Source organism: Anabas testudineus, chromosome 23, assembly GCF_900324465.2.
Source record: "Anabas testudineus chromosome 23, fAnaTes1.2, whole genome shotgun sequence".
In the NCBI taxonomy this organism is placed as follows: domain Eukaryota; kingdom Metazoa; phylum Chordata; class Actinopteri; order Anabantiformes; family Anabantidae; genus Anabas; species Anabas testudineus.
The window spans coordinates 13,452,570-13,479,084 of record NC_046631.1 but is presented as its reverse complement, the minus strand read 5'-3'; the positions used below and the strand labels follow the sequence as shown (position 1 = coordinate 13,479,084).

The window sequence follows — 26,515 nt, the reverse complement described above, 5'->3', positions numbered from 1 at the left end:
ACCTCAGGTAAACATTAACTTTTAATGTCTCCAGCAACATTTGTAGAAAAACACTGTTAATCACACAGAGAAGAGAAAGTGGAGAGAAAACAAAGCAGCTGTACATTCAGCTATACGTCGAGAACATCTCCTGCTTGTTTTTGTGGATGTAAACCAAATGCACTCAGCAGTGTGTCCTGAATTATGCATCAGCTCAAACACTCAAACAACCACAGCACTTCTGCAGGTTTCCCTCCACCTCATCTTTACAGGGAATTGCACAAAATAACACTGTGCACATGAGTGGCTGGAACACAGCGTTGACAGAGGAGTGGCTAATCCTTGTACGGTGGCCTGGCTCCCTCTCAACCCCCTGGCTCAGTCCGGCAGCAGCGCCGGCGCAACTCTCACACTGCAGATGGTTCTGTTCCAGCTGAGAAAAACCCTCAGGCTGCCACTTCACAGCCTGTCAGACATGCCAACCTGACACTCAGGCCTGGAATAAAAGTCAGTAAGGAGGGGAGAATAAGGCAGCGAGAAGAGGGGGGAGAGGTTGGGAGACGTGAGGACTGGGTGGAAGGACAGACAGACAGCGAGATCTGTCTGGAGACGAGACAGGAGGAAATGCAAAAGGGGCGAAGACAGGCAGAAGACAGGAGTAGAGATGGCAGGTGGGAATGAGAGGCAGGTTGTGTGTGGAGGTGTGTGTTAATGAGAATGCGGGGGGTGTGCTAGGTAGTTGGGAATCTGAAAAAAGTGTGGAGACGAGAGGGTGTAGCAGGGAAACACACAGACACCGTAATGATGGGTTTGGATGGTAAGAAGATGCTCGATGCTGTTGTGATCTGAATCTGGACAGATGAGCTGTCTCTCATCTTTCCTCTGCAGCTTTTGGACACAATCTGCTTTTAAATAAACCTGTGAAGTCTCCGACACACACCTCAGTCGAGGACGGGTTACTGTCCATCATAAATAGTTAACACCACTCTGTGGACAGATGTGTGAGTGACAGTGGGGCCGAATAGAAATGTCCACACTTCAGATGCTCCAGGGAGGTGAGCAGAGCCGTTAGCCAGCAAACCAGTAATTGATTTGGGATGGAGGTCTGGTCTGAGTCCCTCCTCCCTGTGGGGATGTAGACAACACAGCCGTGCCTGATGATATCAGCGACCTTTGACCTTTGCAGTCACATATTTACATCACTGCTGGTGATCACGATTTGTTGTGTAGGAACAAATGCTGTTTCTTTACTGAGCAGAGTGTAAAATGATCGGAGTCCTACTGCGTGCTCCTAAATAAATACAACAATTAAACATGTAAAATATTAAACAACGCACATTAAAAGAATAAAGCATATTGGACTTTAAAGGTACAAACTGCAGCATGGGATAATATCAGAGCTGGTAATTAATGTACATTTACTCAACTGTTATTATATATGATAATTAAGTATAATTCTAATTGTTTTACTGGTTAGTTTTTGCAAATAAAATCTGATCAGCTAATAATTAGTGGTTTAATATAACTGGACTTCGAATGGTTAAAATCAGCTTCACATTTAATACCATTTGTTTTTGTTGCCATAGTAACACAGATTATTGTCCTTATGTTATTAATCAGTTACTTTTACACAGTTTTTTATTCTCAATTCATTTATTTTATCGTCAGCTTTTAATTCAGTACTGTTATTGTTTTGTTGGAGGAGTACTTTTACTTCAGTAGGAGAGAATTTGAGGTGATACTTCTACTAGTGATGTAGTTTTTAGGCAAGTTTGAGTACTTCTACAAGAATAAAACTTTTTAGTCCACAACATTTTGTTTTTCTTTGAGGTTTCAGTCAGTGAAAACAGCAGCATTCAAACTTCACTCTGTGTTTTATTCATGGAGAGTTGGACGTATCGACTTACTGTCTCTCAGTTTGACTCAGATACTGTAAAATCCGGATTGGTCCCAGCCACAGCACAGACACAACAGCAGCTTGGGAAATGACTCAGAGCCAATCTGTGAGAGTGTACATGTAATTCAGAAAGTAGGTTCTTTCTGTTTGAAAAAACAAGAACTTGCAGCTTAACAACATGAAGAGGGACCAGTCGAGTCTCAAGGAGATCGAACCTTTTGTCAGAGGAAACATGTTTTTAGTTTTCAGTCAATCACAGGCTAATGTAAATGCATAGTGAAGTAAGTGAGAACAGCCCTTTAACCTATATATGACCCATATTTAATGATTTCATTGTCGCTACGTGCCCCAGCTCTCACCTGAACATCAGTCTTTCACACTGCTTCCAATCTCCCCTTCATCACTTTACCTCCGTCCTCTCACTTCAACACACAAGTGCCAAAGACAGATAAAGACATCCTGATGGTTCGCAGCTCCGTGTCGTCTCTCTGCCTTTGATGAGAGATAGAGCAGCAACATCAAACAGAAATAATAGGCGCTGTGTTCGTTTTGCATCTGGCAAACTTGAGCTTTCTGTAATTTCATAGCTGGAGAAGCATCTGTAGTCCTCCATTCATCCTTCGTTGTGCCATCGCGTCAAGGGTGGTGTTAGTGTTTGATCTCTGAGTGGGAGAAATTACAGACAGTCTCAGAATAATGGGACAGAAACACACAGACTTAATGATGCCCTCCTGAAGAGTAATGAATGGAGGCAGCTACAGCGAATAGGAAACCGAGCTGCAGCCAGAGCTGCAGAGTTTATATCCAAACTTAATGTGAGTTTATCGTCAGCTACTGTCCTCTGTCCTGATGTCAGAGAGGAAGTGGAGAGAGTCTAGTTTAAACCAATTCATGTCAAAATCACTGAGATTATTGTTTTCTAATCAACAGGACCGCTGCTTCTCCTCAGACTAAATACTAACACCACAACAGTTGTGTTTCCATCTCCATCTTCTCTTTTATCTTTCATATAATATGTCTAAACTCTGCAGCCAAATGCAATAAGCAAACAGACTGCAGAGTAGAGGGAGGCACACAGTACAACCTAATGTTAATGTGGGGCTGATGACCCAGCTCCACCCTCCGGGCTCCTACAAGGTGGACCAGAGGGTCGTCACTGTACCTGCTCTGTATGCTTCACACTTTTCCAACACTGCACTGAACTAAAGTACAATTAAACATGTTTTGTTGGTCATTTTAATGGTTTGAATGTTGCAAACTCTCCTCCTCCCACAAGTTTTAGCTTCTAGAAAGTCTTGTTTCGTTCGTGAGGCAGCACTGAGCCTCGGGAGCTTCAAATTGTTAATGAGGGACAGATAGCAGCCAAGTACACAGCCTGCCTTTCCCTTTCCTACCGTGAGGAGAGTCGTAATCACATGGTGTCTGTCAAGGCAAGGCTCTCATTACTGTCGGTCACTCCTCTGACAGGATTCTGACTTCAGGACAGTTGCATAACATGGTGAAATGAGATGTGAGATTCACATAACACAATAATTCTAGTAATTATATCAGCGCTCACATACCTGCAGCTTCACATTGTTAAATGCCATAAAATTCCCACTGAGAGCGTCGCACTGTATTTTACTCGTGTTCCATGAGAAGGGAACAGGACCTGGTACCTCAGGGCTGCAGATATTTATTGATGCATTTGTGCTGTTCGTGTTTAGACACTGAGCAAAACCACAGCGACACAAGCTTAAAGTTTAAACCTAAAGCTGAAAGATCTCTGTGTATCCTGTTTTTTTTTTTTACCACCCTGCAGATTGTGGCCTTACGGGAACAGAATGCTCATATTCAGAGGAAAGTGGCATCTGGAGAGGGAGGAGAGGACATACTGGAGGGCAGCGAGGCTCAACAGAAGGTCCACAGCAAGGTAATCATACGTTTCAGGTAAAAACACTGGAAAGACTAGTGAAATGTTTTATTTCAAGCAAAAATCAACTAGAATCTCTCCAGACTCCTGTTCAAATCAGTTCATGAGCTCAGCAGGACGTTTGTGCCAGACGTAATAAAATTCCCTCTAGGTGTTGGGTTAGTTAATGAGGTTCACTGTAACCACAGGGACAGAACTAGTGGCAGCGGCTGCATCCCATCCCTGATCTGCTGAACACAGCTGTTCTTGGAAGCACAGTCTGATGCAGGAGATACTGCACATGTGCATGACCTTTGGTTGTCATTAATGTGACAGGAGGGAAAGAGGTCGGCGAGATGTGATGGATGAAACTGTGACAGAGGAAGGAAAAGAGAAACGCTCTTAAAGCTCAGTGTGACTGTATCATACTGTACTGTATATTTATATACATACAACATAAATGTGCTTCTATACATTTTAGTATATTTACAATAAACTGTCTTCACAAATGTTTTGCAGCTGTTTTGGAACCAGTTTGTTAAAAACGTTGTTTCTTTTCCTTCTAACAACTAGAATAAAGAGAAGGTTTCTTATTTATGGTCTGAATGACAGACTGTACCCACGTGTTTATAGTGTTTATGACGTAACCACTAAGTTTATACTGTCCCGTAGTTTATTATTATTTTTCTTTACTTGTGACTTGTGGTATTTTTTGTACTTCTTCATTTTTACATTATTGCTAATAGCAGCAGCTTTTAACTCCACACTTTGTGTCTATTACAAAGAGAACCATTAAATCCTTGGATCTAAAGTAGCTGATCCAGTTTCAGCTGACGTTGATCAGTCTCTGGAGGAACGTGCTCCTCTGTCCAGCCAGCACACTGTGTGGTGAGCATGTAGAGGGACCAGTGGATGAGAAAGAAGCAGCTTTTAAATAACAAAGCTTCCTCTCTTAGCTCAGCGCTGCCATGCTGATATTAAATGAAGCATTGATCACAGGCAGAGAGCACCGGCTGGGTCTGATACAACCTCAAGACAAAGACTCAGTTTAGCTCAATCTTCAATAATTATATTTGAGCACAAAGAGGAAGCTTTATTATTTAAAAGCTGCATTCACAGCTACAGTATTCCTGTGTCTGTTCCACCTCATCAATCTGCCTCCTGCATAGACCCAGAGCTGCACATCGTGAGAACTTCCACCTAATCATGTTACCAATGTAAGCGTCAAAGCAATTTCTTCAGTGGAGTCTGGAGTGATTCTCAGTCACCCAGTCTTTGTCACCATTTAAAATCAAAGCAGGAGAAGAGCTGAAGCATTGAACTCCTGAACTTGAATTTATTAGAGTGCTAATGTGTGCAACGCTCAAAAGGAGAAATTGGATCTGAAGTGGGAGCGGGACTGATTTCTCAAGGCCCACTTCAGTACACAGCAGTAAGATAGAAATCAGAAAATATACCATCTGCTTCATTTGCAATCTAGATAATGTTTTGTATTTTCCTGCTTTCACAACCCAAACGTCAGTAATAGATTACTTCCAATAATTTTACCTTTCAGTGCTGGTGAAGTTAAAACATTTGTATAAAGATGATGTGGAGTCTCAGACCTGTTGAGCTGCTTCTTTCGTACTAGTCCTCCTTTGCTCGTTCCACCCTCAGCGTCTGTCCAACGGCTCTCTGGAGTCGGCCCACGAGGCGAGCCAGGTGGTGGAGCTGCAGGACCTGCTGGAGAAGCAGAACTACGAGCTGGCCCAGATGAAGGAGCGCATGTCCTCGCTCTCCTCCCGGGTCTCTGAGGTGGAGCAGGAGCTGGAAACGGCTCGCAAGGACCTCATCAAGTCGGAGGAGATGAACAACAAGTACCAGAGGGATATCAAAGAGGTTACGACACACACACACACACACACACACACACACACACACACACTGCAGTGGAATACCAGTTATAAAAGAGACATCAAAGAAGGCAGTGGTCTAAAAAAAGCTCGTATTAGCGTCACGTTCCCTCCCTCTTTATAACCGTATCCACACACACTGACTATAAAAGCTTTTAGAACTATTGCTACATGTCTTTCCCAGGGTCAAACAATAATGCACAAGCAAGATAATCCCATAGAGACGGTGTATAATGCCACGAAAAGCTCCAAACAAAACCAACAACTGACTCTGGTCATTTCTTAAACTGCTGCAGCATCGAGTGTTGACACGTGAAACAAAAACTGGGCAGTAGATGAGAATGCTTGTCCTAAAATGACAGTTATGACCATTCAATATATGATGTATCTATGTGAGCAGATGTAGGTGGTATGAATTTAAGCTGATCCTCCAAAGCTCTCTGCTAAAATTGCTATTGATTGCTAACGACGTAGGCCTGGAGAACATGTGTTATTATCCTCCTCCGTGAGCTGCAGTTTATTCCTCTCTCTCTGTATAACTGCTAGCTTTCGTGTGGTGTTTGCAGGAAATGAACTCTTCAGCTTCAGAGATACTGTAACGTTGATGTCATGAGGGGCAGCGGCTGCTTCTTGCTGTCTTTTGAACTTCCTGATCTCCAGAACATTTTGTGTGCTTGTAATGATAACTGACACTTCTGCCGTAATTAAAGTTCACGTTTCATAATGAAATGATAAATCAAGCCTGTGTAGATGCTGATGCTTGAAACCCTTATAGCTGCAGATGATTTCACTTCAAGTGTTTTGGAAGACACATTTACCCCTCTTTTCTAGATTTAGGAGGATCAGTTGTAACACTGGTCTGTTTTGTTTGTCCTGCTCTCACTGTGGTCTCTCTTTGTGTGTGTCTGCACAGGCCATGTGTCAGAAGGAGGACATGGAGGAACGGATCGTCACGCTGGAGAAACGCTACCTGAGTGCCCAACGCGAGTCCACGTCTCTGCATGACATCAACGACAAACTGGAGAACGAGCTGGCCAACAAGGAGGCCTTCCTCAGACAGGTCCGTAACATGAGGCCACTTTTATTTCGAGTTTTTGGATTTGCCCTTGGTGAATGTTTTTGGGTCCAGGTGGCAGCTGAAATAGAACATTCACACAGTGTGACACGATTCAGGAAATATCTCTCCATGCATGCAGCTGGTTGTGTAAAAGAGAATAGTTCCTGTCAATTAACGGACGGCTTTAGAGGTTCGGCAATGATGAAACCTCTTGACTTTGGGTCAGATAATGTCAGAGGAAATTACTGCTGGGGAGGACTGACTGAGTGACAGCACAGGCCTGAACACCAGCTGAGCCCTGGAAAGAGAGAAGAATGTCACAAGAGACACAAGAACATGATGGCTGCTGCAAACAGTAGCTGAGACACAGAGAGAAGTATCTGCAAGATTTATTTTCAGTGTCACCTTTTCACGTTTGCTGGTATCTGCTAGTTCTGAATAACTAAACAGAACTAACCTCTACTAAAACAAACAGAACCCCCCCTGGAAACATTCAGAAATCTCTAAAGTCTTTTAGGTTTGACACAAACACGAGTTTAGCCACTGCTGTGCGGCTGAGCCCTGATGTTTGAAGAGGAGCTGATCGGGGGGGGTCGGCTTGGCTGCTGGTACAGAGAGATGGTGAAAAAGCAAACAAGAAAGGATGGAGGAGACACCTGAACCAGTGTCCTCTCTCAAACACTGGTGGGATGATGATGAGGTTCAGGCAGAAAATATCACTGACACAACACGATGCCGCTCTGGACCCACCTCGGTCTTATTTTTGCATATTGAGCTGCCAGGTCTGGAGCTTCAGGGAGCAGAGCATCTGTCACTGATGGCAGAGGCTGCCGAAGCAGCCCCCTGAAGAAAAGAGCCTCAAAACTGATCCAGAGCAAGAGCAGGAGAAACACAAATCACAGGGTGGCGGTTTTACTGAATGTTGGGTTGGATTCTGTCTTTATAATGAGAAGTACAGCATCTGAATGACTAATTAGGGCAATTATCAGTATCTGCTGAGTAAAAGTTGCCACTGTCAGTCTAGGCGAGTGCAGAGCTTCTGCTATTCTGGCTTTGTGTTATGGTGCTATTTTAAAGAAGGGCTGAGGCGCACTGCCAGAGCTTCCAGTAGCCAGTCCTCCGTCTATTTTCTACCAGGCGATGATGCTCTGCTGACATTAAAAGGAAGAAAATCCCACTCACAGCACGAAGAGGAACAAAAAGGCTCCAGACCACAATATTTTCTAATTATATTTTAGAAAGATTCCTCCAAGATACTTTAGTTAAAATGCTCCAGGTTTATTTTTACAGAAGATAAAAACAATTTGATTTCCTGTTTTAATAATATTAGAGTAATAGTAATCTTAATCCTATGGTTTATGGTTTATGCTTGTGTTTAGCTGTGTAGTATGAAATTAAGATACAGCTATGACTCCTGTGTTTTCTGTTGAGCTTTTATTTTGACAGGACGTTTGTTTGGAGTTTATTTGAACCACAGTGTTAATGTGACAACAGTGATAAATCCCATGATTGACTAAGAACTAAAGCTGCTGTCTGTGCTGTGTGTCTGTGCAGATGGAGGAGAAGAACAGGCAGCTACAGGAGAGGTTAGAGCTCGCAGAGCAGAAGCTCCAGCAGACCATGAGGAAGGCTGAGACGCTGCCGGAGGTAGAGGCCGAACTGGCTCAGAGGATAGCGGCCCTCACCAAGGTAGGAAGACGCCCACACGCGCTGTGACAGATGCCCTCGTGTCTCGATTATTCTATACCTATGTGTAAGTGTGCACGTGGTGTCATGTCATGACGTTTCAACATGTCCCTCTCCTCTTCCTCGGCCACGTAGTCTGACTCCAGCTCCTCTTCCTCCCCTGATGATTATCACTTTGTTATGGAAGCTAAACTCCAAGACATGAACTCCATTCTTAGGAAGGTAGTCCCACAGGGCATCACAGCTACTGCCAACTCCTGTAGACAGCAGATTTCATTCATTTCTCTTGTTAGTGTTTTGTGGCGAGCGTGTTGACTGGGAGTCTGCTCTGGCTGTTCTACCACCACAGGACAGCTGCATGGCTCTTATGGCTGGAGCTCATACTTGGCAGTGCTGGAGCAGCTCTCTTCGTCTGTCATTCTGTCCTTTGGTGGCCTCGTTCTCCATCTTTCTTCTTGTCACTCTTTGTTTCAAGCAGCTCTCTCTCCAGTTATGCTTCAAACCAATAGATATCCATCTTTGAGTTTGGGGTAGGGGCTTTGGCTTGTGTCGTCGCCACTGCTTTTCTTTGTCGCCCCTTTCAGGCTGTCACACTCGCGGATCATTGTGCCCTCTTTTGTCCTGTCTCTGCTGTGATCCATCTGTAGGCGGAGGAGCGTCACGGGAGCATCGAGGAGCGAATGAGGCACTTGGAATGCCAGCTGGAGGAGAAGAACCAGGAACTGCTACGGGTGAGTCACAGCTGAGGCGTCGTGCCAGGCGACGTTGACCAGGCAGCCACTCCTGCATGAGCATGACAACATGAAGTCACTGTCTAACACACTGATAAAAAAAGTGTTTACAATGAGAAATTCAAGCTCATATGTCATAAATATCATTTTCAAACTCACAAATTTCAACTCCCAAAATGCTTGAAGAGTATTGCTGCTGTCCTCCCTCCCTCGATAGACCAAACCCAGCAGGCAGTGTTGGGGAGTAGTGAACTAAAAGCAGTTGAACTACATTTTACAGCAGCTTGCTCGTAGTTAAACAACTGCAACAACAACAACACGTTGATAGGCTGCTCACACTTTAACCTTTAACCCTTCAGGCTCGACAGAGAGAGAAGATGAATGAAGAGCACAACAAACGACTCTCAGACACAGTGGACAGACTCCTCACCGAGTCCAACGAGCGTCTCCAGCTTCACCTGAAGGAGAGGATGGCAGCGCTGGAGGAGAAGGTTACAGGAAATCCATCAGCATCATTTCTGACCAGTGGTTCCACGAGTTATTTCCTCACTCGCTCCTTTTTTCTTCTATTTGCAGAATTTGTTAATCCAAGACTCCGAAGGTTACAGGAAACAGTATGAAGAGTCGATCCAAGAAAAAGTAGGTTGCAGAGAAATGATGATTATATTTTTTTAAAGTAAAGTTTTGTTTTTCTAAACCGCTGTTGAATATTCATGAGTTTCTTGCATCGGGGAGAATATTGATGATGATTTCATAAACACTAGACGTCAGACCTCAGTGGGGTCGACGTTCTTTGGTCGTTTTAATGACATGTTGTCAAATGGTTTTGTGCAGTCACAGCTGGCAGAGGAGATCGAGAAACTGAGATCGGAGCTCGACCAGTTCAGACTGAGGGCAGGATCCCTCACAGAACCTACCCTGTCAAGGTAGGACGGCTCGGCCTACGAGGGTTTTTACTAGACACAACATTTTCATAATTAACCCTGAGATGAGTTCAAACTGCTGTGTTCACAGAACTTTAAACTTATTAACTGAATACAGAAATGGATCCAAACTAATATAACTGATCTTTACTAAGTGAGTGTGTGATAAAATGCACAGGATGACAGAGAGCATTTCTGTTTTATTATTTGTCACTGCTGAAACTAAAAGACTCACAGAACTCTCTGTTTCTATTCTTGGATATTTCCTGTTTGTGTCCTGTGACACCGTACACCGTATCACTGTGACTATTGGGTTCGCTTGAGCTACTCAAACCCAAGATTTTAGTGCAGGATTAGTACAAATGGTTCGGAGTATCTGAATCTTCTGTAGTTGAGAACATGTTTAAGTGAAGCCGTTCGTAACTTTAGCTGATGCATCACTGATAAATGTTGCGTCTCAGGTCTCATCTGGACACATCAGCAGAGCTTCGATTCTCTCTGGGATCTTTGGCTGAAACCCAGTCGGACCATTACCGCTCAGCCAAGGTCATCCGCCGGCCGAGGAGAGGGCGGGTAGGTCTGCGTGAAACCAAGGTGAGGCACGTATGAACTGTGAGATGACAACATTAACTGTTCCTCTTCCTTTTCCTCTTGGGAGTTCTGAAGAAGCTGCTTTCACTCTTCTGAGGACTGGTTTACGTGTTTTAGTTTGGAGGTTGTAACATACAGTCTGCTCTATGTATCTGTACAGGCGAAATCTCTGGGGGAACACGAGTGGCGCACACAGCAGCTCGGGGTTCTGGGAGGCCACCACTTTGAGAGCGACACGGAGATGTCGGACATCGATGATGACGACAGGGAAACGTTGTTTAGCTCCATGGACCTGCTCTCGCCCAGCGGCCACTCCGACGCACAAACCCTGGCCATGATGCTGCAGGAGCAGCTGGACGCCATAAACAAGGAGATTCGGTACCTGACACACACCAGCATCTAGTTTCTAACCACCAGTTAGAAACGATGTCCTGATTCACACACACATTAGGATTTCTCCCCAAATCTCTATTTTTAGTATTAAATGATAGACTCAAGCATTGTGGACATTCTTATCAGTCAGATTTCTTCTCTGCTGCACCAGTAGATGCTGCTCCTGTTGCACTCAGTGTTTAGGAAATGAGATCTGGCTCCTTCTTGTTAATGCTGTAATTATCCTCTTGATAAGTATTCCTAACCCCAGGCACAACTTCACAGCTTTATTTCATGGCTTCTTCCCGTGGTTGTGGCTAATTGACGTCCTCATCAGTAGACACCGACGTAGCCACAATTCTTTAAAGCCTCTTTTAAATCAGGTGGCAGATAGTGACCATGAATCCGAGGAGTTGATCTAATTACAGTTAGTCAGACTCTGACCGGACTTTTAGACTTTTATCTCCTCAGTTTTAATTAGTTTCCCTTATGTTGTAGGTATTTAATGGAATAAGTTATGCAAATCTCCAGAAATCCTGCTGTAAATACAGCTGCAGATGAGGCGAAACTGTTGTGGTGACACAGGGATTGAACTTGTCTTAAAGCTAATCCGGCTGTTTTTAAGTGAGCTCGGTCGGATCACTGCTAAATATTCACAACAACATTATGTCAACAAGCAGCCTCGACACCGTCTCCCTCCTGTCTGCTCCTCTCGCCTCTTCACAGGTTGATACAGGAGGAGAAGGAGTCGACGGAGCTCCGGGCGGAGGAGATTGAGAATCGGGTGGCCAGCGTCAGCCTGGAGGGGCTCAACCTGGCCCGAATGCACCACCACGGAGCCTCTATCACTGCCTCAGCCACCGCCTCCTCTCTGGCCTCCTCCTCCCCACCCAGCGGACACTCCACCCCTAAACTTGATCCAAGAAGCCCCGCCCGAGACATGGAGCGTATGGGGGTCATGACACTGGTAAGTTGTGTACTGTATGTCCAAAGCAGCCTTTGCATTAAAAGAGAGTAGAAGAAGAAGAAGAGACAGATGGTTTATTGTACCTGTCTCAAAACGCTGACGCTGCTAAAAATACCCATATAGAATTTGATACCAGTTCATCTTTGTCCTCGTCTGTGAGTTGATACAAGTCTTGATATTTAGTGAATGTTGTCTTTTCTTTTTCCTCCCTACAGCCCAGTGATCTGAGGAAACACAGACGAAAGGTACACGACAGATTTCAAACGTCCTCCCCTGGATAAATAGTGATTCATTAGAATCTGAGGGTCACTTCTAACGTCCTGTTCTTTGGCCCTCGTCTCTCAGATTGCAGCGGTGGACGAGGACGGCCGCGAGGACAAGGCCACCATAAAGTGTGAGACGTCGCCCCCTCCAACGCCGCGCACCATCCGAATGACACACACACTGCCGGCCTCCTCGCACAATGACGCACGGGGGTGGGTGTCAGCTGTGCAAACACTTCTTCTGCTAGTCGAGAGAAGCCGACATCTTCAGTTCGTGCTGAATGCTCCACTCCCATTAAGTTGATATTTGAATGTACTTCTCCTCAGGGATTTCTTTGCATCTTGCTGGCAAATGCTGCTGATGTACTGATTTTCGGATGTTGGAGTCATCTCAGCTCTGCCTGTTCTTACTTTGGATGGTTTACTGCCTCCTGAAAGCTTCCAATTTAGCTGCAATTTTACCGTGCATAATGTTCAGCCCTCTGGAGATAATCTGGGTACTTTATCACACTTAAAGCAGAGGTTTGAGTCGGGATATTAGATAAGATGAAGCTCTGAAATTAGCAAATATAAATCACCCTCAAAGCGTAGCAGGAGAGATGTTTTCCACTTGTACTTGAAAAGTAAGAGCAAAGAAAGTCAGCTGACAAATGACAAGTGTGAAATAAACACTGAGTTTAAAGTATGTGTGTTGTTGTCCTCAGGATCGTGTCCTCTCTGGAGGCCGAGGCCAGCGCCCTGAGCAGCGTAGCCAGCAGCCAGGACTCCCTGCATAAACAGCCGAAGAAGAAGGGCATCAAATCCTCGATCGGACGTCTGTTTGGCAAGAAGGAGAAGGGCCGACTGGCACACCTGGCACACCGACACGTCATGGTCGATCCACAGGGTGAGTGGTGCTCGGAGCGGTTCTGGACGTGCCGCGTTTAACCTGCTTTATTGATGCAGGAGCACTGACATGCTGCGTTCTCTCATCAGCAACCATGATGGACGCAGACATGGCGGGCCAGGACATGGGCGTGGGCAAGCTGGGAACTCAGGCGGAGAAGGACCGCAGGTTGAAAAAGAAGTAAGCTTCACAGAACAGAGATCTGACCCCGACAACATTAGGTCGAACACATGGCCGCAGTCAGACACAGCTGTACACAGACAGTAGTAATAGCCTACACCTCCCATATTTACCTATAACTCTCCTCCTGTAAACCTAATGCCACAACCCGAGCTGAGAATCGATAGAAAGCAGAGGCTGGATCAGCATCCAGGAGCAGAGATTAGCCTCCGCTGCATTCGGAGACAGAGCCAGAGTCAGATTATTGATTCTGCTTGAAAAAACAATTCATCTCTCAAAAGGACTTTGAAAATTTGGAATCTAGAGACGACTTCCCCAACACAGCAGCCGTAGATAACACTCACAGTCAGATCCTGCCCTCCAGGACCCGGGGGGAACGCCAGTGTTGCCGAATGTCCGTGTGCGTGTGTGCGTGTGCGTGTGCGTGCATTTGCCATGCCCCAGTGCCAAATGATGAATGTCATTTGCTCGAAGTGCACATCGAGTTGTCATGATGACTAACTTTGCCTCCCATGCAGTTGGTCAGTAGAGAGTTTTGTTCGTTGTATGTTGACAAACGTGTTGTTTCTCTTCCACTGCACCGACTTCTCCATAGCAGTGTCCAGGATTAAGGCCACGCCACCACCTTGCATCTTGGTGCCTCCTCCACGCTGCATGCCATTAAGCTGCCTGCACTATTTCCATTTCAGCATCTTGATCGATCCGTCCTGCCGTGGTCTCATTGTGGGTGTAGTGTTTCTGTTCTTTGCTTTGTTTTCTTCAAGAGGTAACGAGCGGTATCTGAATGTAACTGAGCATCTGAATGTGAGGCCGTGGAGGGGGTCTTGCTGTGTTTCAGTGCATTTCTCATTTCCTCTGCTGCACGAGATGTGATCAGGACTGCATTTTAGAAGACAACATTTAATGACTGGTCTTCAGATGCTCCTGTAGACGAATGTCCTCCATCGTGAGGTGTGTGTGTGTGTGTGGATGCGTTTTTGTTCTAAGCCGTATCGTTAACTGCCTATTAACTCATTTGTGTACTTTTGTCTCCCCCGTCGCTCTCTCTCTCTCTCTCTTCTTTGCTCTCTGACTCTCTCCTCTCTCCCCCCTTCCTCTCCCTCTCATCACCCTCTGACTCTAACAAAGCGGGTAAGTTGTGAGGATGTATAACTGACCTCCTGGATATGACCATTGTCTGTCTGCCACCTCTCCTGTCTGTCCGCCATCCGTCCTCTCCTGAACGACCAGTGCCAACGCTGACATCTTATCTATTTATCTCTCTATCCTTCATGGCTGTTAACGACGCCATTGCTTTCTTTCTTTTTTCATTTACCATCTGAAGACGTTTCTTACCCCCCCTTTTTACAGTTCAATGGCAGCTGCATCCATGGCTGGACAGAGAATGTGCCGCCGCTAAAACTGGGGCCCACCTTTTCTTCCTGGAATGTCTTCCTCTCCTTATATGTGTCTCTCTCTCTTTGTGTGAAATAACCAGCTGGAGTTTCTGGTTATGGGGATGTCAAATGTTCTTTTCGTTTGTATGATTTGTCATAACTGTTTTCCTTACTTCCCTTTGCCTAGCTATGTTCAGTGGATGTATTTCTCCATGCATTAGACGTGACCTGAACATAAAACATGAGCTATCTCCCCCATGTGCTGGATAGATAAGACAGTGAATGTACCTGGTTGTGTTTGGATGAACACATTTCCTTCTGTTTGCCATGTTCTCTGTGTTTTAAGCCTCTTTCACTGCACTGAGGCCTTCAGCATCATTTTTATTACTAAGCACACACTTTCCATTTGTCAAGTTCTTTGACAACACACTCAGGGAATGGGTTGTTGATCTGAGCTTTTTGTTATGAGATGTGTTGAAGTAGAATAAGAGCCGTGTCGTCTTGTGTGTGTGGGTGTGAGTACCAGTGTGTTCTTGGTCCCTTGTTCATCAGGCATTTTTAGGCTGTTATCAGTTCTCTGTGTCTCACATAATGTGGGAGCATCCGGCACAATAAAACCTCTCTGTGCCCGATGGACCGCGACTATCTATTTGCTGCCCCCTGTCAATAAGGGGGAATTTACATCGCAATGAGTGGGTGGAGCTCTCAAACTGGCGGTCAGCCGTCCCAGATCACACGACACTACAACAGCTGCTAAACAACAAAAACGTGGAGCCGAGAAAATGTGGTTTTTAAAAAACACCCTGCAGCAACAAAAATCTCTGTCAGCACAATAAATTCGGAGGCGCTGGACTGGGATGAGCCGGCCAGTTGTGCTTAGATTAGCAATGCAGTGTCCAGCTTCACTGAGCAGGTACTGCAGCCTTCCAGGTGCAGACTGTACAGTGCTGCACAGTATGGGGATGTACAGTGTTTCCACAGCCTGTGGTTGGTGGAGAAATCCTAAATACTGCTGAGGAATATTTTGACCATGTTCAAGGATTTATAGAACAAGTCTGAGTGACCACAGGGCGGCTTTAACTCCCACTGAATCCCTTCAAATTCACATTTAGACACTTTCTAAATGAAACTGTGTTGGCTGCAAAACAGAGAGACTGATGATAGATTTCAGTAAACTAGAACAACGGTAGGTGTATGAAACGCAGCTTGTTGTCAGGATCGGGGGTTTGGGGCTGAATGTAGTCGGTGAATGGCCCCCGTGTGTTTAGTAATACAAAGTGTGTGTGTCGCTGAGTGTAGCTACTGTCGTGTGGTGTCGTCTCCGCTCTCTGGCAGCTCAGAGATGAAGAAGACGTTGCCCTTTTCAGCACTCGTGGCTGCACTGGGAGATAAAACGTGTACGAGTACTCTCCTCGTGTACAATACACAGACACACACAGGGACACTGTTACTGCAGAGTGTGTGTGTTTAAGAGGCAGTGGTTGTTACAGAGTGAGGAAATGTGTGTTTATGGTGATGAACGAGTCCACGTGCTCATACGCTGTGTCCTCTGCCCCCACCCTCAGACACGAGCTACTGGAGGAGGCCAGGAGAAAGGGTTTACCTTTCGCTCAGTGGGACGGCCCCACGGTTGTAGCCTGGCTCGAGGTAAACAAACATTATTCAGTTCTACTCGGCTCGAAAACACTGAACCAGCACAAACTCGGTTTCACTTCCTGTCAGCTGTCTCCTTAGTTTAAGAGCAGTTTATTAAATCCAGTGATGAGAAGTATAATTAATATTTAAAGCACTGATCATAACTCTGATTAAACTTAATTTGTGATGAATCATCAGTGAATCACTTGTGCCAGATGTTTTTACAGCGACTGAACACAACACACAGGAAAACACAGAAACACTACTGCCCCCTGTTGTTTGGTGAAGGTTCTACAAGTTCTGATTTCAATCTCATTTTCCTTCAACACCACCTCCCCCACCCCCCTACCTGGTGTGATCCAGCTGTGGTTGGGAATGCCCGCCTGGTACGTGGCGGCGTGCCGTGCCAACGTGAAGAGTGGAGCCATCATGTCGGCCCTGTCTGACACCGAGATCCAGAGGGAGATCGGCATCAGTAACCCTCTGCACCGGCTCAAACTTCGCCTGGCCATCCAGGAAATGGTGTCCCTGACCAGCCCCTCTGCCCCACCCACCACCAGAACCGTGAGTTACACAGAAAAGTGTGGAGCAGGGACATTATTGTGTTTGTACAAACATTTATGATGATGCAGAACTCATCTGGAGCTCGACACCAAAATTTAGAAGGACCCATTTGTGGTTTTATGAACCTTACCAACAAGCCAAGACGCTACTGGTTCCAGCTTCATATAGTCCAGACAGAATGATGACTGATCGTGGACCTGTTCTACTATCCTGAGAGCAGTCCCTAAATCACCTCTGACAAATGTTTGTACGACTCCATGTTCTCTGTGTACGTGCACAACGTGTGTGGGCGGGTAAATGATACACAAACTGAGCTGTTAGGACGTTAACATGTTTCTATATCCTCAGGTCTCTTTAGTCTTTGTGCTACCTGAGGTATTAATACAGTGGGAGGCAGTAGCTGCCTGTTGTCATGGTAATTACATGTGGTCTCTGATGTTCACACATCTCGAGCAAACACTATGATGCTTTGTACTGATGACACACAAACAGTCAGATCGTACAGATACGAGGAGCTGTTGTATAAACGTGTGCATGCTGGAGCTCTCGCAGTTTTCTGTCCTCTCCTATTGTGAAATGTTTTCACCATCACCCATGAACCCCCCCGTACGTCACCCTCTGTTCCACACCTCATGAAATTTTCATTTAAAGAACATGCGACGCCGCACGTCCAGTCAGAAACTCCCCCAACTGCGACGGGCGTCCTGCCTGTTGTCACACATTTAACAGACTGGGGGTTAATTGATCTCGTAAATGCAGCTGGACGCGTGTGTCGAGCAGAAAATTGAGAGAGACGGAAGAATCTGTCATTTTGCCTCCGCTATTAAAATTGGATCTGTGTTAAACATGCAGTGAGGTGGAGCCTTGTGGCCCTAACGGAGATTCAGCTGCTACAGTGACGCAGCAGAACTGAATGAATTGCTCAGTTACTTCTGGTGCATCAGTGCAGATCGTTTAGATCATTCAATTAATGTCTCCACCTCAATAACACAGTGTCCACCCACTGTGTGCTGACGGCCTCTGATGTGCACCGACCCTGTGGAGAGGGGTCAGTAACGTGGGGTTAATGTGTGCTGGGGTTAATTGGACTAATTGATTCAGTCTTCCTTGTGCATGTCTGTTATCTGTTACCTCTGTACCACATGCTGGAGATGGGATGTTTCTGTGCCGTACTGTTTGTGTTTTTTGTCCTTTGCATATGCCCTTTGACCCCTGTCGGGTGCGGGGCCAGTTCATCATCTGACTGTGATGCTATAACACTATTGGCTTACAGTGGTGCTGCTCTTCTTCTTTAACACTGCTTGCCCCTCCTACCGGACCTCTACTACCAACCCTGCTGCTGCTCTGTCTCTCGGGCTTTGCCCTTTGCAGCCGTCAGGCAATGTTTGGGTGACCCATGAGGAGATGGAGACGCTGGCAGCCCCTTCCAAAACGGTCAGTCTCCTCGTGTCCTTTCACCCCCACCCTTCTCTTTCTCTGTCAGTCGTGTGTGTTTGAGTCAGTTGACCCGTTTTCTGGACTGTGAACCAGGTTAGGAGGCCGTCCCTCACTCATATACAGCTCTATATACGTCCAGGTCACACAGCAGACGTCTAGAATGATTCCTTTCAATTTAGCTTCTTCAGGTCCACACGTTAGCTATGAAGCAGTATTTTATCCCATTAGTCTTTAAAGCTTCCTTCAGTTAGTTCAAGGTTTCTGAACATGTAGCAGAGGAAGAAGACGTTTTAAATGTAGGAGCTCTTCAGTTAAACACTCTGAGCAACAGAAGCTACTTTGCATATCGTTTAATTTCTCTATTATCACGTGATCTTTTCTCTCAAAGGTTACTGATTTGTTTTTTCCTTGTGTTTCATTCAGAAGTCAGATTCTGAAGAGGGGAGCTGGGCACAGGTAAGTGACTCTGCTGCTGCAGTTTTATTTGGTTTTCATCCACTAAAGGTTGTAACATCTTAATCTACAATCTGACTAATCTGAGTTCTTTTCTCAGACTTTAGCTTATGGTGACATGAACCATGAGTGGATAGGGAATGAGTGGCTGCCCAGTCTAGGACTACCTCAGTACCGCAGCTACTTCATGGAGTGCCTGGTGGACGCCCGCATGCTGGACCACCTCACCAAGAAGGACCTGAGGGTGCACCTCAAAATGGTTGACAGCTTCCACAGGTACCAGACTCACCTCACCTCACCTCACCTCACCTCACCTCACCTCATCTGACTTCTGGTCACTGACTGCAGAGAGGAACAATAATGACACACAGACGACAGTAAAGTGAAATCCTGTCAGATATTTAATGTTGGCTGTGGGTTTTACTCTTCATCACATGACTGTGCTCTTTTCTTCCAGAACAAGTTTACAGTATGGAATTATGTGTCTGAAGAAGCTCAACTATGACAGGAAGGAACTGGAGAGGCGCAGGGAGCAAAGCCAGCATGAAATGAGAGGCAAGTACATGCAAAGTAAAACCAAAGCAACTCTGTGAAAAACCAGATCAACGTGAGGTCTTTATTTAATTAGATGTGTTATAAAGGAGTGTTTGAATACTGCAGATGTCCTCGTGTGGAGTAACGAGCGCGTCATTCGCTGGGTGCAGAGCATAGGCCTCAGGGACTATGCCAACATCCTGCTGGAGAGCGGCGTGCACGGAGCTCTGGTTGCCCTGGATGACAACTTTGACTACAGCAGCCTGGCGCTGCTGCTCCAGATTCCCACCCAAAACACTCAGGTAGTGCAGCTGCTGCACACCAACATGTCACTAATGTCCATTCTCCACTATGTGTTGAATTATAACTATAGTTTGACCAGTTCAAATGTTGCATCTCCTCTAAATTACACTGTGTGAAAACCACTTCACAGGTTTTCCACACTAAATATGGAAAAGCAGGAGACATTTTTCCACATTAGGTTTTTTGGCATCATAACAGCTAAATTTAAAGGTGCTGAATATGAGCAGAAATATCATCTGTCGCCAGCGTCCGTACAAAAATAGAGGTATGTTGGTATGAGCCTTCAAACGCTGGTGGAATCTAAGTAAGAACATGCAGATTTGCCAACTGTCACTCTGGCAGGTCGCCCTGTGAATCTTCACTGCTCATCTCATCTATACTTGGGTAAAAGGATATGCAGTGAAAATAACGTAACGTGTCAGCTGCCTCTGTTACCACGCTGCTAGAAATAACTGGCCCTGTGAAAAATCACGTGTTGAATGTGTTTCTTTCCTCAGGCACGTCAGATTCTGGAGCGAGAGTACAATAACCTGCTGGCTCTGGGAACCGACAGGAGACTGGACGAGGTGAGCAGCAACTATCACTCACACCACTGTGAGGTGAAATGTCGCCACAAACAAAGCTTCCACACGTACAACGTTTCCATCGTTATACGAGGTTTCGGTTTAACACAGTGTGTGGGCACAGATTCCAGTTTTACTGTAAACCAGGACAGTGAAGCTGCACTGAAACATAAACAGTTCATTCAAATGTCTCCGACTGAGCTACGTTAAGCTTGTGATGACATTATGAAGCTAATACATCAGTTAAAATCATTTTTGTTCAGATCTAATTAAACATGCTGAAATCCTGTTCAGATGAATTTAGTTTCTCTATCTATGCAAAGCTCTCATAGTAAATCTTCTCACAGTTAATGTTAACAATACAACAAAAGCAGTGTGTGGACACTCAGAGTTGTTCAAACAGCCGCTAGTTTAGAATTAATTGAAGATGTTTTGAATCAAACGCCTGTCATTTTACCCTCTACTGACATTTTTCTGTCCGTCAGTGTGACGACAAAGACTTCCGAGGACCATCGTGGAGGAGGCAGTTCCCACCCAGAGACGTTCACGGGATCAGTATGATGCCTGGATCAGCAGAGACGCTCCCTGCTGGTTTCCGTCTCACTGCGACATCTGGCCACTCCCGGAGGCTGCCCCCTGAGGGTGAGGTCCTGCTTCTTCACCCTAGTTGTACAGATCAAACACACACTGGCGTGTTTCTTTTTACTCAAAACACTATTTCCAGGCTTTTAGGACATTCATTGTGTTGACGTTTCACATTTTCTGCAGTGTTGCTTTCAAAGGCAGCAACAAAGCCCAGGTTAAATCCTCCTGCTGCACGGGTAGATTAAAGCTCCACAGCTGAGCACAGGAGTTGCTGCTCTCTGCTGTTTTGTGACCATGTCTCTTGTTCTCTCTGACGGCTGCTCTGCAGTGCTCTATGAGGCGCTGGATGACAGTCCTGACGACATGTATTTGGATTGGTTTCAAGGTCAGCTATGCCCCACTGAAGGTTTTGGGCTTGTTGGCCCTGCGTGTATTACTCTTCTTCTGCAGTGGCGCTTGAAGGTTTGTCAGCCTTTTAGAATAGTTTCTATTTCTGCATAGACACGACCTAAATCGTGATCAGATCTTCGTGCAAGTCCTTAAACTAGATGAAGAGAATCTGATTAAACAAATGAGACAAAACTATCCCACCATAGAAAACGATCTCATCTTCATATTAGATTATCAATTGATTTAAAGGGGAAATTAGAGTCAGACGTTTCAGTCAATAGATAATTCAGGCTTGAGTCTGGGAGGTCTTACTTAAAGAAGAGAGGTCTAGTAAAGTTTAACTTGACAGCACAGGTTTGTAGAAGTTGTCCTGGCTTAAAGGAGGGAGATCTTAAAAGAAGAGCTGCTAATGCTCACCAGGCAGGAGGAGTGCCCAACCAACAAAGGTCACACCAAGAACAAGGAGGTCTTAATGATCAGAAAGACACTGAACGGTAATGGAAGAGCTGCAAGGAAGAAGCTCCCACTCTTTAAAAAGAGAAGTAGTGCTCCTCTAAAGCTTGTTCAGGGTCACATGGATAAGAGTACTGGAGAATGCTCCCATCTTTGAAACTTGCTGCTGACAGTATCATGTCCTGCGCCTGCTTTGCTGCCTCTGAACCAGGACGACTTGCCCTCAACGATGGAGCCTCTGAAATCTGAGCTGTTCAAGCAAACTGTGCAGGAAAAGTCAAAGTAATCATCCAAGACCTTAAGGTCAACAGGAAGCAGAACACAGAGCAAAACAACAGCCCAAAGTCCTTCTACCACAGAATGGTTATAGCTGAGCCACAGATCTGACCAGAACCTTACAGAGAGGCTCTGAAGGGACCTGAAGATGCTGAAGGAAGCCAGTAAACATCCCTCGAAGCCCTCTGAGCAGAGCTGATCAGTGCGATTCCAGTAACTGCAAAAGGTCAACTAGTGACTGAAGACAGTTCATCCACAAATATTTACATTTAACTTTGGATCATTTATTTCCACATTAAAACATTTTGTCTCATTTGTTTAATCACCTTCCATTTATCTCATTTAAGGACTTGCATCACATTTTAGGTCATTTATGAAGTACAAGAAAAAATTCTAAAGGGTTCACAAACTTCCAAGCCCCACCGTTGACTCCTTTTTACGTGGTCTCTGCCAACCACTGTCTTGCTGTATCTGTCCTTTTCTCTGTGGTCTCTCGCCCTTGCCTTTCTTCTCTCTCGCTCTCTACTCTGTTCTCTCCAATATCCAACTCCAAGGGTGTCGTTTTGCAGAGTTGCAAAATAGTTTAACAGCCCTGGTGGTAAAAGCTAGGGGGTCAAGTTATGGCGTAGGACCCATGCTTGCTGTTCTAACCCTTGAAGTTACTGAAATTGAGCAGCAAAACAAAAGGTGACTGAGCAGTGCTATGTAAGTTAGCCTGAATCAGGAGGTTTACATAGGTCCTGTCCGGTCCTGGATGTTTCAAGAACTTAAACTGATGGTTTGTGTCATTCCTCATCCGCCTGCTGTTAAAAGAGGACACTGGCTGAAATAGGCTGTCGATTAAGGATAATTACAGGTTGTGACAACTTGGTTCCCGATTTTATGGTTTTGGCCTCGATAACAATGGAATTGATGAGATCTCAGAACACAGCAACATTGCTTCAATGAAAACTGGCAGAGCAAGAAACAGAAGCAGTCAGACGATCAGGACAGGTTCCTGACAAGAGTTGAGCCACATCCGAAACAAGAAGCCTCAAAACACTAGTCAGGAGGTGTTTCTGTAAATCGAGGATTAGTTTTAAATCAGACACAAACAAAAAAACCAGAGATTTATTTAAAACCTGCACGACCGTCTCACTGCTAGCTCTGACTTCTTTCTAGCAACGTTGCCACTTTCCCAGATCTCAGCAGTTAACTTGGTAACGATCAGCACCAACAGTAAGAAAATAAGTTACTCACTGCACAGTTTAAGTTTCCTCAACATTTAATTTGAGTTTTTGTATTTTTTTGTTTACTGACAGGAAAAGTTCACAATCCTAACTCACAACTCGATCTGCAAATAAAGGCCCTCGTATACAGACAAGATGTCCAGAGCAAACCCTGAAATGCTGAAATCAGTTTTTGCCATTTCAGGATGAGCCAAACCCAAGTTGCACAAGCTGAATTTATCTTTTAAAGTTGTACATTGAAGCGATCAGGTCACATCACACAAACGGCGTCTGGCTGGAAATCATGCGACGGCCCTGATTTTAGCCTGTGTTCTCTTCTAACAAGATGTTCCCAGTGACACTGAAACAGCCTCCGTGTGTCCCTCTGTTCTCCCTGCTCTCTGTCCACAATACACTCAAAGCTCATTGCTGGTGGTGTCCACTCAAAACTAATACTTCCTTGAGTGTTTCTTTGCCCACGGTGACACTACGAGTAATCTCTGTTGTGCTGAAGTGTTTTGTTTGTGATCTCACTCATACATCTGACATCTAATCTTGTGGCACTGAGGAAGGTAACGAAGTGGAGGAATGTTTCCTTCTCATTCTGGAACAGTTGGATGTGTCACGTTCAACCATTTTCCGTTTTAAAAGGTCTCTATGTCTCGCTGTCTCCCCCAGTCGGACCCTCTGCAGTGCAGCGGCTGGACAGCTCCACGGTGAGAACCTACTCCTGCTGAGAGGAGGAAGAGAAGAACCTTAAACTGTACGCTGTATGTAACACAACACAGACTCTCGCTCTGTTAAATACGCAGCTTTCCTCAGAAGCAAATAAAACAGATACTGGATTAAAGAGAAGAGGGACGATTGTTTCCCCAAGATGAGCATTTTATCAGCTCGGTGAGCCTCTGCTGTGATCCAGTGATCAGAGACAGCAGGGTGAGCAGCGAGTCACGAGTCATTCTGATGCCTTCTCTTTAATGTCAGGCCAGAAAAAGATGAGTCAGTCATCATCCAAGCTTTAGAAATCTCCTCCATGTGTATTTTGTTCAACAGAGATGAGTTAACAAAGTTCATTTACATGATGATGATTGTTCGAGGCTTCTAAAAATAGGCTTTTAAGTGTTATCCAGACTTCACAAATTACAAAGTGAGCTCGCCCTAGTTTTCTCTCCAGCTCTTGTCTTTGTACTGCCGGCTGTAATGAAACTGTAATTTCTCCTAAATATTTACTTTGGTTGATGTGATGCACTGTTGAGAAATTCCCCCATAATTAATGCAGCAGCGAACGCTGTGCTGTTGACATATGGTTTAGCATGAAAGGCCGAGGAAAACAAGATCATCCAAATTCAAACCTTAAGAGCAGACAGTCAAAACATTAACGAGGCTCCTGAACTAGACTGAACCAGTTTTCACCCCTGAGCGTAGCCAAAACTGAAAACTACTTTTAACAACGTCTATAATTAAGTTTAGTGTTTTGCAGCTGAACAATAACTGTTCATATTCTTAAATCATCATCAGACTTGTGACAGTGCTACAGACTAGCAGCTAGGTTCAGTGTGCCAAACTTAACACAGCTATAAACCAACGTTAGTTCAGCCGTCCTCACTAGCTACGCTACTATAATCCCTCCTCGACTGAGCAGGACGTGAGAACAGGCGAGAAAGTTTCACTTTCTAACAGTATCGTTACAAGCTGGCAGAAAAGTGTTGATGTTAGAGGCACAATGGACAGATAACAATGATAAAGTGCTGTGACTGCAGGGCGAGCACAAGATAAATGTATTGGGAAAATAAATACAGACAGCTGAGGGGAGAGATAAAGGAAACTAAGAGCAGAGGGGGGAGGAGGATTCAGCGGGGACAGGTTTATGTGAGGAGGTTCATCTTCATAACCATAATTTTGTGTTTGCTAAGAATTTGCTCATCCCATGGAACACCCTGCAGGCTGTTTCTAATGCTTTCATCAGCCTATAACTACTCCCACACAGCAGAAAACATAAGAATACAGTGCAGTGATGAAAGATCAGAAAGTTCACAGAGCAAAAGGCTGAAATCTGGAGCAGTACATGTGCTAAATATTGTGTTCGCTTTCAGAAACAACCAAATACATAAGAGATCAGCGTGTTTTCCTTAACCTGAGAGCAACGAACTGCAATGACCACGACACAGCAGCGCCTCCGATTCCATTCTTGGAATGTTATTTAAGATTAATTCTTTAAAACGTCACCAACTGTGAAGATTTCAAGACTCTTGTGAAACCTAGTCATTGTGTTCCTCCCCTTCAGGTCCAGTTCTGAATGGAGACTAGCGGAGCTGCTGGACGGGCCAACCTGCCGAGGATCAAACCATTCTGACAACAAGCACTGCCAAGAAGCCCTGCTCTCCTCTCTGACCCACTCCACCCACCCTGCTCCTTCCCCTATAATGTGGGCACCAGATGCCGGTGCTAAACTGTCCTGCAGGCTGCCCCGTTGTCACCATTTCTACCTTTTACATGTACAGTAACTTGTCAAAGCATAACGTACTGTGTATTTCTTCTACAGGAGATGTGTAGGTTATCTGTAAATTAATATAAATATGCCATTTTTTAATATATATACACACATCTATGTATAAAAAGATATTCAGAGTTTGTGCAAAAAACCGTCCCTGCCACTTCATTTAGTGGACCATAGATTAATATATGCTGCTCTTCAACCTGTCTCCATGTTACCACAGCCCCTAGGTCATTTTGTACATATGGTTTTATTTTTTCATTGTGCTGATTATGATTATGATGATGAACCTGTGCTGCTCCATACAGAGAGGAAGAGACTCTGGATGTTGTGTGAAAACCTGCCATCTAGTGGTGTTTGAAAACCACTTCAAGCCCCCATATCTGGCACCAACAAACTTCATTATCCTTTGTAATGGACTAGCGGTCACAAACAGAGCATTTTAAGAGGATGCAAATTGCGCACTGGAACGACATGACAAGCACTTTGATACAACCGCATCAACTCAACGGGACTATTTAGTAGCCAAGGACGAAACGAGAGATGCTGTTGCTCTCCGAAGCTGCACAAAACGTCCTCCCAGAGAACAAAAAGCAAGAGGTCATTCGTAGGAACTGTTACTTGTTGTACTGTATGTGTTGTCAGGCGATACAGAAACACTCAGCCGAGCTGGCCTTCTCCCCCACCCTTCACACGTTACGTTACCAGAACAGAGGAAATAACTAAAAGACAGACTGCTTTAGCTCATTGTGTGCATAGAGTGTATATGAACATGTTGAAGTGAGGTGACTTAATGACAAAAACCTGTTGCTTGCTGTGACTTACATTGGTGTAAATGTTAACTCTTTGTTTCTGTCGTTTCCAGGGTAACTTATCGTGTAGCCCTGTCATCTGTCTTCTAGTTATTTCTGATCTGAACTCAAACTTAA

General features: G+C 45.0%; 1 protein-coding gene across 6 annotated transcripts in view; it reads left to right on the top strand.

The window, feature by feature from the left end:
* The window catches only part of ppfia2 (PTPRF interacting protein alpha 2), a 29,263-nt gene extending 2,850 nt beyond the window's left edge, over positions 1-26,413 (top strand). The window contains exons 4-31 of one of the 6 annotated variants that reach the window (XR_003298848.1): positions 3,678-3,788; positions 5,424-5,645; positions 6,573-6,719; positions 8,271-8,405; positions 9,050-9,133; positions 9,493-9,624; positions 9,710-9,772; positions 9,968-10,059; positions 10,518-10,650; positions 10,808-11,025; positions 11,746-11,986; positions 12,202-12,231; positions 12,332-12,462; positions 12,954-13,135; positions 13,225-13,315; positions 14,444-14,446; positions 16,257-16,338; positions 16,690-16,890; positions 18,262-18,324; positions 18,751-18,783; positions 18,881-19,056; positions 19,238-19,335; positions 19,441-19,616; positions 20,115-20,183; positions 20,666-20,822; positions 23,771-23,862; positions 25,377-25,587; positions 25,895-26,413. Coding sequence is in view for 5 of the 6 variants with exons in the window: in XM_026361066.2 (XP_026216851.1) it covers positions 3,678-3,788; positions 5,424-5,645; positions 6,573-6,719; positions 8,271-8,405; positions 9,050-9,133; positions 9,493-9,624; positions 9,710-9,772; positions 9,968-10,059; positions 10,518-10,650; positions 10,808-11,025; positions 11,746-11,986; positions 12,202-12,231; positions 12,332-12,462; positions 12,954-13,135; positions 13,225-13,315; positions 14,444-14,446; positions 16,257-16,338; positions 16,690-16,890; positions 18,262-18,324; positions 18,751-18,783; positions 18,881-19,056; positions 19,238-19,335; positions 19,441-19,616; positions 20,115-20,183; positions 20,666-20,822; positions 21,094-21,266 (3,243 nt within the window). In the remaining variant the exon portion in view is untranslated. Of the gene's footprint in view, positions 1-3,677; positions 3,789-5,423; positions 5,646-6,572; positions 6,720-8,270; positions 8,406-9,049; positions 9,134-9,492; positions 9,625-9,709; positions 9,773-9,967; positions 10,060-10,517; positions 10,651-10,807; positions 11,026-11,745; positions 11,987-12,201; positions 12,232-12,331; positions 12,463-12,953; positions 13,136-13,224; positions 13,316-14,443; positions 14,447-16,256; positions 16,339-16,689; positions 16,891-18,261; positions 18,325-18,750; positions 18,784-18,880; positions 19,057-19,237; positions 19,336-19,440; positions 19,617-20,114; positions 20,184-20,665; positions 20,823-21,093; positions 22,027-23,770; positions 23,863-25,376 lie in introns of those variants that run through there. The other 5 variants (XM_026361070.1, XM_026361069.1, XM_026361071.1 and 2 more) reach the window with 5 other exon arrangements.
* The last annotated feature ends 102 nt before the right edge of the window (positions 26,414-26,515 follow it).